Raw genomic sequence first — 13,571 nt, forward strand, 5'->3', positions numbered from 1 at the left:
TCTTCCTTCTTCTTCTGTGACTGGAGTGTCTAGGATTTCCACTGGGGTTCCCCATATACATATTTCTTCTGGTAAGTTCCTCTAGAGCTAGTCTGAGGTCAGTATATATTTTAATTATATATTTTAATGCCAAGAGGTTAAAAGAATTTCATGTAGGCAGGCTATCGCAACTTAAAGTAGAGAAATGCCTTTACATTTCTTAACAGCAGGGAGAAAGGCATTCCTCCTTGCTGTGGTGTGAAAAGAGCAATTGTTAACGTACACCCTCACACCTCCTAGCTTATAAATGACTCCCTTCCTCTATAGAAGTGCGAAAATTTTCTTTTGGTATAAAGTTCTGAAATTAAACGAATACTGATCTAAGTTACCTTCTATTCCTGGGTCTTGGTGTATTCACCATATGAGCACAATCTATCAAAATTTCATCAGAAGAGAGCCCTGTCCATTCTTGCAGGCATTTTTGTATGGAACTGTTATAATTCCTATTCTTTGCCTGCTACAGAATATCCACAAACCTAATGTTCTCTCCCCTGGATGTAACTTCCAGTTCAATCATTTTTTATTACAATTCCACATATCTTATCTCAGTTTCTGTCAGTCTACCTTCTATCTCTTTCTGTTTTGACTGTAGTCTTGGGATTCCATCATCATACTAGATTACTAGTGTGTTTGTTCTTGGTCTTAGATTTACTTGTTATTATTGATAATGTAAACTTCCGGTGCACCACTAATTTTACAGATTAATTTATATACTTAGACTGTTTGTGACTCTATCTAGCTTGGGTTTTGCAGCACTGAATTCTCCATAGCCAATTCCAGTTCCTGCCCAGCTACCATATTAACACACACTGTTACAACATGAAAGTTGATTTTTTTTTCCTGACTGATCTTGTGTTTCTCAGTGTACTTTTTTACACTCACTTTTTCAGCTGATCTAAGCAAATTTTGGGTAGCACTATTTCTCTCATTTAACAGTCTACTAGCTTTTTACTGCAAAATGCCAGTGACCAAGCTGACAGAGTACTCCAGGGACTGCTTCTAACTCCCTTGCTTCCATACCAGAAGTCTCCAGTATGTGTTGTATTTCTCGAGTACAAATGAATTTACTTCCTGTTTGTCTCCCCCGTTTTAACTTCAGGACATGCTAGGGGTTGTTAACTTGGTACTTTTCCGTTATCTGGGCAACAGTTGTAATGAGCATGTGCTCGCAATGATTGCAGACACTATCCGTAAAAAAAGTTCTGGAAGCCTGAAAGCCCTCTGAATTTGGAGCACTACCAAAATATCTTCTTAAAGTAATTCTCTCTGCCCAACCCAGTCCACCGCAGTTTGTGCTTAGACAGTATGAAAAGTCTGTATGGAGTCAGGTCTCCAACAGTATGTAGACATGATCAGACTGCAGATGTGAAGACCGGAAAGTGTATTCCCCCCATAAACTAATTCTGCTGCATCTTGCAAGCTGAGAACCACAATGTATGGAAAAGCCTGTTCAACATCATATTCACAAGTTCCGCTGTGAGAATCCCCAAAATCACAGCATTACAAAACACCTGCACCCAAAGAGAGATACAAAACACCTTCCCAAAAAGAACTTCACTGTACGTTTATTTATCAGTATTACGTGAAGTACTTTGCAGTGCAGTAGTTAGGATTGATTCAGTAACGTGGCCGACTGAGGACAGATATTATAGAAACCCCTAACCCCACAATACCTTTTACAGGCAGTCTATAAATTGTCCTACCATTAACAGAGACAGTAGCACAAAGGTAGTACACCAACTCTGAAACAAAGGGAAACAAGTATAAAAGTAAACATTTTTCAGTACTGAGGTAGTGCTCAAACAATTAGAAGCCAAAGCAACATCTTGCCATTTTCTTCAATGATTAAGGTGCTTGCCACTTTGCAAAGAACTTATTTTAAGCAGTGAATACTCGCACCTGCATATTGTTTCCTCTTTTTATTTCTCTAAAATGAGCATGTTGGTTATATATTCTCTCTTTTATGCCTCTTCTATCATCTACAATGGGTAAATGTATCAAGGGATTAAGTCATAGATTGGGTGTTGTACTTTGACATTCTGTCATGCTGCACTAAAGCTCTCCATATACTTCATAACAACAGGCAAGTAAAATTTAGCTAAAACCCTAGCTTTTGACTTATTCATCCAGAATGTGGCTGTGTGGCTAACTTCACTGCATACATTCTAAAAGGTTTTGGAAGGAAAGACTGGTTCAGAATCTATTTTCTTTTGCAACTCTACAGAGCCGGTAATTTCTTAATTCAAAGTAGGGGTAGGTAGATGGGCTGTTCTGTTCCTTTCATTCCCCATCTGCTCTTGTCTGTGTTTTTCCAGCTCTACTTATGGTATTATCTCCTCCACTGAGCCTTTAAAATGTTTTTCATGATTTAACTGTAAGTTAGCATTGCTATAATCAGCATTTTGATCTGAAGGGGAGGCTGTGGTCTGTTTTTATACAAATATAGATACAGGCATTTCCCCCTTCATCTGTATACAAATATAGATACAGGCATTTCCCCCTTCATCTGTTTCATCCCTAATAAAAGGCAGGTCATGAACATAATGTTCCTCCTCCAGGGCTGCTGGCAGTTCTATTGCTATATCAAAAACCTCCAAGGTAATACCAGATTTACTCTGAGTTATTGCACAATGGTACCTCCTATACTGAGCCAACAGATAAAGCCAACAGATTCAGTGCCAGCTTTAGCCCCCCCCAAAAGGCCCTATCATAATACCAGAAGAAAACCTGGTACCCAACATTTCTGTCTCACAGGTAAAAACTGCATTGTCCAAACCCAAGAATACAGCATCCATGGGACCTGCTAATATCCCTTGCTGCATCCTACATGAGCTTCAAAATGAACTGGCACCACACCTGTGTGCCCAATTCAATCACAGCCTTACCTCAGGCTTTGTCCCTAATGAATGTCGCACTGCTACAGTCATCCCTCTCCATAAAAGGGGAGCGACTAAAGACCCTGGGAACTATCACCCCCATTAGCCTAATGAGTCTGGTATGCAAAGCTATGGAGTGCATCATCATGGACCTGCTTGACAAAGATATAGACAATCTCCAAACTCTTGACCCCACACAGTTTGGCTTTGTCAAGAGGAGATCCTGCCTGATGAACTTGGTTGACTTCTTCAAGGCAATCACCAAGGCTGTGTATGAGGGTAAGGCAGTGCATACAGCCTACCTTGATCTGGCCAAGGGCTTTGATACCATTCCCTACTTTGGGATCATTGATAAACTCACCAAACTAGGCATCAATCCTTATATCACTAGGTGGGCTGCAAACTGGCTCACAGACAGGATCCATAGAGTGAAAGTTGTGGATTCCAAGTCAGACTGTCGACCAGTCATGAGTGGAGTCCCACAAGGCTCGGTCCTGGGCCCTCTCCTGTTTGGCATCTCAGAAGTCCAGGCCAACACAGAGGGATTCTGGCTGACCAAGTTCACTGATGACGGCAAGCTAGGACTCATTATCAACTCCCCAAGTGATGCAGACATCCTACAAAAGGGCCTCTCTGAGACCAGTGACTGGTGTTGGAACCATGGGCTTAAGCTTAATGCAAAAAAAATGTCCAATCATTCCCTTTGGAAAAAACTCAGTTCCCACAAATGACCATGTCGATGAAAGCCCACTGAACACTGAAGGGGCCATAAGAGATCTGGGCACCTAGGTCGACAGCAAACTCATCTTCGACCACCACATTGTCAGAAAGTCCTTCTATGTGGCACATTTTATAACCAAAGGTTTCACATTCAGGAAGAAAGAGATCACCCCTCTCTACTCATTCCTCATTAGACCAATCATCGAGTATAATGCCGCATTTGGCATGTACCTGAGACACCTACAACAACTGGAGAGGCCACAAAAGTACCTCACAAAAAGGATCCTAGGCCTTAAACACATGTCCTATATGGACAGACTCAAGAAACTTCGGCTGTTCTCAGTCTCTTATTGTCTACTTAGAGGTAATCTCTGCTTGACTTACAAAGCCATGTCTGACCCAGCCCTACTTGAAATGTTACACCTAAAAAAATCTCAATCCCCCCATGCCACACACTCCAGAGATCACAACCTCACTACCACAATCAACAGAACATGCTGGAGGGACAGGTTCATATCCCAAAGACTGCCCATACTCTGGAAAAAGCTTCCCATTCATGTCAAGCAGAGCACCTCGATGGCCCTCTACAAGAGAAATCTCGACAAGTGGATGGGTAACAAAGTTCACCCCAGGGATCACACCAGTTTCCCTACTGGATAAAGGCACTGTGAATAAACATCGGGTGGCATGGTGCCAGGGCAATTTTTTTGGGCTAGGCTTGTAAAGGCTCCAGGGCTATTAGCCTAGTACATACCTATAAACCTCTGTCACTTCAATCTTCTGCTTACTAGATACTTTACGCTTGCAGTGATACTGACATTTAACTAATGTAGCTATTATTCCAGAAACCAATAATCCACACATTTCTGTTCCATCTACCACAAAAGTATATTTGACAAGTTCATTAACAGCACAATTACAGAAAGTGGGTGCTATGCTGCTAACAGTTAAAAGTCCAAAATGAATCAGTTCAGGTGCTAAAGGCATGCTTTTTAGGCCAGATTTGTGAACTATCATTCACATTTTACAGAAATAGGATTGTTATTATTAGATATGTAGTACTTGGCTATATATCATTTTCTACACCATTTAAAATGAATCAATTCAGATAGTGACAGCTTTTTCTTATTCAGAATCAAAGCAAAATACTTAGGTAAAGGCTTATTATTAGCCTTAACAGCATGCAGTTCTTATGATCTACAAGTTCAGTTAATAACAAATGTTCCACTAAAACAACTTGCCGTTCAAAAGACTTAGGGTCATCCTGGAATACCCATTTTTTAATTACTAGGAACTGCCCTTATAAAATTGTCTGCTGCTGCTATTTCTAAATTTTATTTACATTGTTTATTAGAGGGTTTAGTCACAATTTTAATATATTCAGTAAGTCGTACATTTGTGACCTTACCTTTTTGTCTGTGTTAAATTTCCAGTTATGAAACTTTTTAGCCTCAGGTGAGGCTCCAACCCTTGCCACAACACTCACTTTTTGGCAGTTCTGGGCATCCATATCATCTAAGTCAATGTAGGCCTTCGACAAGTACCCAGTCAGAAGTGGCAAATGGATCTTAATCCACTGTGCTTACAGCTGGCGCTCCTGAGTTGCACACCTTTTGAATTCCACTAGGTAGGCCTGTATATCATTGTTCTGACTCATCTTCTTCAAGGACATACCAGTATTTTTGACTTATGACATGCTGTTCTGCTGTTTTATGATTGTAGCAACTTGTGGTTGTAGGAAAAGAAGATACTGGTCAGTTGCTGAACCCCTTTGCACTAGGGCCTCCTGTAGCTTTTTCATCTTGCAGCAACTCAGTAAATATAACTTTCTAACAGAAGAGCTGTTGCACATCTTTTAGGTAATCTGCCATAATTCTCATTTTTTGAAACAAATCACCATATGGACAGGTACGTGTACTTCCTGCCATTCAAGGAAAATCCCCATACAGGCACAGGATTTAACATTCCCTCATGAAAAAAGTATTCCAGTCAATACAGCACAGATTCTCTTTCTAGAAGAATAAACAAAACTTACAGAACACTTTGTAAGTAGCTTTACAGACTCAGAATGGTCTTCCAATAGGGTAAATAAACTCAGGCAGAGTAGTTTCAGGTAGCTTTAGGAAATGTCAGCTGAAAAAAATTCCCTACCAGATGCAAGGCACCAACATAGTATTGTCTTGCAACACTAGACAGAATAGTCTCTAGACAACAAATTGCTGTTCAAAATAAGGTTTATTTACAAAGGACAACAGAAAAATACAGACCTGCAAATGCAATAAAAATAAAACATAGTTTTCTGTTCAATATGTGCTCTAAGACATATTTCACTTTGCAAAGAGCTTTCAAATCTTCTGATATATTCCCCATAGTATTTATAAAAGGAGCTAGCTTTGTTCTAAAACACAACAATGATCAAACTTAGGATGGTCTTCTTTTCAGACATTCTAGTAAAGCGTTGGCTTTGGCTTTGTTCCATCCTTCTAGTTTAGCTTTGCTCAGTCAACTAACAGACTCCTTTAGCTCAGAACAGAGGCAGACAAGAATTTGCCAGTATGTTGACCTACACACCCCGAAATCTCACCATTTGTAGCAGTTTCTAATTTGTTGGTATAACGATTGTGCTTTTTTTCCTCTTGCCTAATATACCCTTCCTCAGCTCATACTAGGTCACATGTCCCCATAATAGTGTGCGTTAGCCAACTAAGCTGCTACCACTATGCCACAGCATACAGGATCCACTGCAACAGACAGAAATTAGACTGCTTGCAGACATACCACCTGAGATAAGTTCATTCTCACTTTTGGAGTTTTCAGAGAAGATAATTAAAACTTTTTTTCCTGAGGGCACCCCTACAGTCTTCATCCCCTTATTTATATATAACAGCTTTATGGTTGCACAATATCAAGGAAAAGAGAAAACATGCAAAGTGTGAAACTCGTGTTGCACACTGCAATCTCGCAAAAGTGCAAAACCAAATTTTCTGTGACTTGCCACTTTTGGTATCCTTATCACTCAGCTGAAAAAAAGATCTGTATTTTATCAGATGCAGACTTCCCTTTATAATATATATATATATATATATATATATATATACATATATATGGATCCCTATCATATGATAGAAACCTTATTTAACTGAAACTTATTTGACTGAGACCATAAGACTGAAATATCAAAAGACTGAAAAGTCACTTGACTGAAACCCATAATACTTAATTTCAACATACTAAATTTTAAACTGGACCATATAAAACCAGACTAGGTGGGGGCTACACCTCCCACACCCACCAATGTGGGGGGCTGTGCACCCCACACCACCCCTAACTATATATACTAACTCCAGGATCGCACTACAGTGGGGAAAAGGGCATAGTAGTGGCAGCATGTAAACTACTGTACTGTAAGTGAAAGGTATAGGCTCTTTTCCCACTGTAGTGCAATCCTGGAGTTAGTATATATCGTTGGGGGGGGGCACAGATCCACCTAGTCTGGTTTAGTCTGAGGTCAAGAAAGACTGCAATAGTATATTTTGTTTCACATTTGAGAAAATACGGTCTGTCAAGTTGAAGATGGCAGTTAGGGTGCTAAAATTTGAAGACATGTTGTCTGTCACAGACGATAAAGATTTAGTGATGTATTATAATTCCCTGTAGATAATTTTTCTAGTATTTTAGTTAATGGACACAGGTTAGTAGTTGGATGAAACCAGTAATAGTGGATGGGGAAGAGTTCATAGCCAGTTGTGTGACGATAGCATGTTTAAAGTTACAAGACATGGTATTAATGGTGAGGGCTGGGCTAAAATGAATAGTGAGAAGTTTGTTAAGTATGTCACTGCTTAATCAGAGTATATTGGCTGAAAGCTTAAACTATGTGTCGTGATTTTTTTCAATATGTTTTTCCTTTTAAATATTTTTACTATAGTTTTAAAATAATGTGGGAGATTTTGTGCAGTGGAAGGCAGGAGGGATATCTGGAAGGTTATAGGATACAGGCGTTGTAATAAATAGAGGATTAGTTATACTGTTTTTCAGATCTACAATTAAAGTGAAACTTTGTCTCTTGCTGGATTTAGGGAAAATTTGTATGGAGCCAAGACTGTTTTAATGGCTTTCTGGAATAGTTTGTGCTGGTTTAATTAGGAAGCTTGTACCTTTCCACAGTAGTCAGGTTAGTGGAAATTCTAGTTTCGGTTTTGAGTTGTTGGAACTTGGAACATTTATCTGAATTTATTGTTCCTGTAACAAAAATGTACCATGTTTGCCAGCAGTATTTCCTCTCTCTTGAATTTTGTTCAGTCTTTGGTGTGCATGTTTGGGGATTACTGAAAACTCAGAATCTTGTGGAGGGCTTGTATAAGAGGGTAAAATGTTAGAAGACTCGAGATATGTTGATCTATCTGCAGTAATGGATTGCCTAGTTAAAGAACAGGTATAAATGGGAGAGATTAAGGTGCATTTGACTTCCAGTGCTGGTCTTTCTCTACTACAGAAGCAGTAGGCAGCTAGAGACCCTACTCTGTGGCATATTGGGCAGCAGAACCAGTAGTATTCAGGCCTGGTATTTCTGCACCTTACTGCTTTGCATCTGATAGTGTTAAATGCAGATGTGTTGTTATTGTGTTGGCACTCTATATTGTGTTGTTCTTTGCATTAAAGTATTATTGGCAGTTTTGTCAATGTGTGTCTTGACGGTTTCTTTATGTGATTGAGATGTTGATGTTTTTCCAACTGTATGTGCTACAATGTAGTGAGTGCTAAATATATAGTAATATACTCTATATATATTTATTTGTATTACCCAAAGTTCGTTGATGTGCATAATCATCAAGTTGTGGTACACTGAATGCTATTCATTAATTCCTTTTTTCATTGAAATGCTGGAACGGTAGAGATGGGCCAAGCCTGCCCCCACATCAGAATTCATGTAATGCTTATTTTAGAGATTCAATGAGAAAAGGCACTGATGAATTAGAAAGCATGCTCCAGGAGTCGTCAATTGTGCACATCGACTATTTCTCACACACACTTACATGCAGTTAATAACAAGTAGGACATATGCTCATCTTTGATAGAGAATACTAGGGACCTATGGAGTCTATGTCCTAACTAGACACTTTGCTTAATATTTTAATGCTAATATGCATCTGAAGTAATACTATTTTCTTTGTGGGTTGATTGACAAAGCTCCTGTCTGCCAGTTTCAGGTGATGTTAAAAGATCCCAGGGGACTCAAATTCTGTCCCCTGTCATGACAAATTTACCTCTCATTCACCAGGAGATGCCAGATTAAGTTATCGAAAAAAAAGTTATTCCAATCAATGCAATTAGGTAATGAACACACAGACAAGCATGTCACATTTAAAATATGTTTGCATTCACTACTGCATATTAAACAGCACATTCCATTTGTTAATTTACTTGTAAAGGTAGATAACCATTCTGGTAGTTCAGTCATTAACAACTGTCTTCAACTTTTCTCTGCAGGTGACAAGATGTGTCTGATCGTGACTTATTGTATGGTGCTCTCTCTGAGTCTGTGTCTGAGACACTAGCATTTAGGACTAGCTTTCGCCAAACATTCTGATTCTAAAATGATGGCAGCATGCATTTCAGATGAGGACCACAGGAGACAGAGACAATCATAAAGGACAGTTATACAAATAAAGACAATAGACTTTTAGAACATACTGAAGATGTCTCCTTACTTTTACAAAGTTTTTTATGCACTATTATAACCTTCACAGATATCCGAGGATGTCATAGGAACTTGAAGACAAATTCAAACATATTTATGTCAGATGCCCAAGCAAGAAAAGCACTGTAACACTGGTGAATGATAACCCATATATGACTTCATAAAACTTGATGATTTTACTTACCTATGAACAATTTTTTCCCCAAGCATTTGTACTCCTTGTTCTGGCACTGACTTTTGCATCTCAACCTGGACTAAAATAAGGCCAGTTTACCAGTGCGCTGTTAACATAGAATGAAAATTCATGAATGTGAAGTGTGATTATTCTGAAACAGAATTACAAAGAATGGATAGTGATAACATGCATATTTTTGTAAAAGGCTTAGTAAACAGACTTTATTTTAACATTTTTCTTCATATCACGTCTTCATCCAGTCAGGAAACATGGCTGCACTGAATCTGATTATAATGTTAAGCAACTTGTCAGAAGCTTTGAACTATTCTGCAACAGCATTTGGGGCTCAGCACAAACAGTCGTATAGATTTCAACTTCAACATTTGAACTGGTATTACATTTTCTGGGCATATGGCATTTACTGTACTTAGTAAACTGGACAAATACCAAGAAATACATGCAGGAGGACAAAATGAGCACCAAATTAAAATATGCATATACTATTTGGGTGGGTTTCGATATACATATGTTAAACACATTAAGATTACAATGCAGAGTTGTTAGTTAAAAAAATAACAAGAAGGAATGTAGTAAGCTGAAGATAATCCAAAAATAAACACAAGATGCTGAGTAAAACACTTTATAAAACGTGATAAAATGCAAAGCTTTCGGGAAGAACCCTTTCTCAATACTAAATACATACATACAAAAAAGCTCCTGCTTATATACAAGCCAAACAATCACATGATCGCAGCCAAGATCAGGTGACAAAGTTAAAAAAACATAATACAGAAATATAAAATACAAAAAAATCAGAAGATCAAAAGATCAAAATATAAAACATGATTGATGAACATAATTTGGTAGTTATTTCACATTACGTTGTAGTTTGACTAGAATAGGTTTAATGCTGACGGTATTATTAATACCAGGGGGACAATCAGCCTCCAAACGTACAATCCATTGGTATTCCTTGGTCTCAAGACAATTATTGATATCACCACCACGTTTCAAAGGAACTACTGAATCTATAAGCCCTGAACCTAAACTCATGTGCATTACCATTGGACTCAATGTGTTTAAATAGAGCATTATTGGCACAATGTCTCCTAATTTCTGACTTGTGTTCAATAATCCTATCTTTGAGTCTACGAGTGGTTTTACCAATGTAGTAAGAAGAACAGGCAATGCACGTTGCCATGTACACTACATTAGTTGAAATACAAGTAGCTCTGAGACTAAATTTATATGTACGCTTCGTTTTCGGATGAATATACATATCAGTATTTTTTGTTACTAAATATACTAATTTTTCTTTAATTATTAATAAATTAATTATGAATTATTGGAATTTTATTAAAAGAGACATTTTTTCATTGAAAGATACAAAATTGATTATATCATATAAAAAAGGTAAAAGTATTCAAGATTTCCTAGTGCATAGTATCTACAAAAAGCCTTATACTAGTAGTATAAATAATGTGAAAGTTGTAGGCACTTTCCCTTGTGGAAAATGCTCTATCTGCAAACATACAGTGACAGAGGTAGTTAAAATAAATGAAAAAAATTTTACTACAAGAGCTAAATATTCATGCATGAGTAAGGGTGTTATCTATGCTATATTTTGTGACTGTAAAAAATACTACATTGGGGAAACTAAGAGAATGCTAGCAGAAAGAATTAAAGAACATGTTAGGGATGTAAAAAATAACAAAGTTAATAGTCCCATTGCTGAGCATTTTAATGCTATACATAATGGCAATATAAATGATATAAAAGTTTCAATATTGGAACATGTTCCCCTTTATTATAATAATTTAGATGGGCAAAAAAATACACTAAGACAAAAGGAATCTATCTTGATTATGAAGTATGGGACCTTGCAACCATATGGTATGAATAAAGAATGTAACTGGCAATGTCTAATTTAAAACTGTGGCTTTAAATTTATTTTTTATTATAAATGAGACTTGATTATATAATTGTATAATTGATTGATTGTTTTATTTTGTGTATATATATTGTCAAGTGTTTTATGAATTATATTGTCTTACTCTGCAAAGGCTGTTGGGAGAAAGGATTTGTTACAGCTGAATAAATTTTATCTTTTTGGAAGGTAGAGCTGGGACTCACTGTTGGTTTGTGTTGTTGCTTATAAATGTAGAAGTATGTTGCAGTACTTTTGCACTAAACATGGAAGCATTGTAAATATTAAATTAAGACTCTACAAGAAATAAAAAGAAACTGAGACCTAAACTATAAGTAAGAAGATGTCGGCCTGTTGAGGAATGCAATGATAAACACATGGATGGGAGAGGAACTAAGAACAATGGTAAAGCTGTGGAATATCATTAAGAAAGAACAGGAAACCAAGCAAGTGCAGGAAGAGAAGACCAGCACCTAAGACAGACTAAAAGTGAAAAGGGGGGGTTTCACAGAAAGATTTCAACTGGAAGACAGGAAAAGGCCAGAAAAAAAACACCAGCTGTCATTTGGTAGGTCAGGTCAACCCTAGAGAAGGATGCACCGAGAGCCTGAGAGTTAGGCAAATATGTGTTTCACAAACAAGGAAAACAAAAGGAATCAGTAAGTATATTTTTGTTAGAAATGAAAGACATTCAAAAATGCTGTAGATTAGGCAGAACTGTAGAATGAGCTTTAAGTAAGAAACACTTGGGCAATGTGTAAGCGCAGGCATGTAAATCAGGTAAGGATGAGGATAGAGACATATCTGTCTAGAGAACAAGCACTGGAGGAATCACAAATCTTTAAGGAGATAATATGGATGGTCTGGGTGAGCTGATTTTTTCTATGAACCATGGCAGAACTGTTTAGATTCTCATTATTAACATGATGGGTAGACTAGGCTGGAAATTAGCAAGAGGGTTCCTTTGCACAGAGGTGGAACTAGGAAGGAGACAGATAACCAAGGGTCTGCTAGCCTCACTAACATTCAGGAAAGGTATTGGAAAACATTTTGCATGGCAGGCTGACAGCATTTCTGAATGCTAATTCAGTGTTCAGAGTTTAGGAGCACATATGAAATGTCTCAGTTTTGATCCATTTCTGTAACTGGGTTGTCAGTGAAATGGACAAGGAATCCTTCTGGAGTTGGTTTGTCTAGATAGATCCCTATCAGTTTTACAAAAATACAATTGGTGAGAGAGTTGCCAATAAAACAGTGAGCTTAACTCCATCCACTTTTTTTATGACTGGAGGCAGTGTCCCCCATCTCATACAGGCAGACACGGGTCTATATTATAGTATCAAAGTTTTTAAACTTCGAATGCTATATCAACCCATTTTTGTCAAAAACTCAAAATAGCAAAGCCACAGAACTAGTGACTTTAGGGTTGGGTTAAGGTGAGTGGATAGGTAGTAGTGTAGGGTTAGAATTATGGTTTTGTTAAGTGTATGTGTGTGGTTTATTTATTTTGGTGTGCTTGTGTTGTGTGTTTGTGTTTCAGAACAGCAATTTTTTTCCATTCTGTATGTTCGATATTTTGTGGTTTAGATATTTTTTGCTGTTGTTACTAATTTAGGGGTTACTGTTTCATCTGTAAAAGGAGAAAGAAAAGTGCCCCCCCCCCCCAGCAGAGTGAACCAGCATTCCTTTCAAATGAAAGTTTTTGGTGAACTGGTCAAATGCTGAACTTATTGGCTTTCACAGAATTGGACTACTCCAATATCTGGATTTCATCAAGATATCTGACACTGTACCTCAAAAGAGGCTGAATGTAGGAGGACAAAATGGTAGAGTAAACTGGAAAATGGCTGTCTGACAGTTACTGTCTTGTAATTATACTGCCTAGATGTCAGGAAAGAAGAAACAACTTAGAGCGTCCAAAAGAAAATCAACTAGAAAAGATGGAGAGAAAATGCTGACTGGGAAGAATCCTTCAGCTATTCAGCAAAAAGCAGTTCAAGCTTCAGCTTTGGTGCAAGATATAGCTTCCAGTAATCTAGAGAAAAAAATAAGGCAAATTGCTTAGATATTATTAAAATAAGCAAAACACTGAAGGAGTAATATCAACTCAAAAGCCTGGAGAAAATGGAAGAA

General features: G+C 37.7%; 1 protein-coding gene across 1 annotated transcript in view; it reads left to right on the top strand.

The window, feature by feature from the left end:
• Positions 1-11,423, top strand: part of LOC122791434 — a 523,655-nt gene extending 512,232 nt beyond the window's left edge. The window contains exon 8 of the mRNA XM_044059176.1: positions 9,126-11,423. Within this exon, the coding sequence (XP_043915111.1) occupies positions 9,126-9,193 (68 nt within the window). The 3' untranslated portion in view covers positions 9,194-11,423. The remainder of the gene's footprint in view (positions 1-9,125) is intronic.
• The last annotated feature ends 2,148 nt before the right edge of the window (positions 11,424-13,571 follow it).

This window comes from Protopterus annectens, chromosome 17.part0, assembly GCF_019279795.1.
Source record: "Protopterus annectens isolate FY-2018-M chromosome 17.part0, PAN1.0, whole genome shotgun sequence".
Lineage (NCBI taxonomy): Eukaryota > Metazoa > Chordata > Ceratodontiformes > Protopteridae > Protopterus > Protopterus annectens.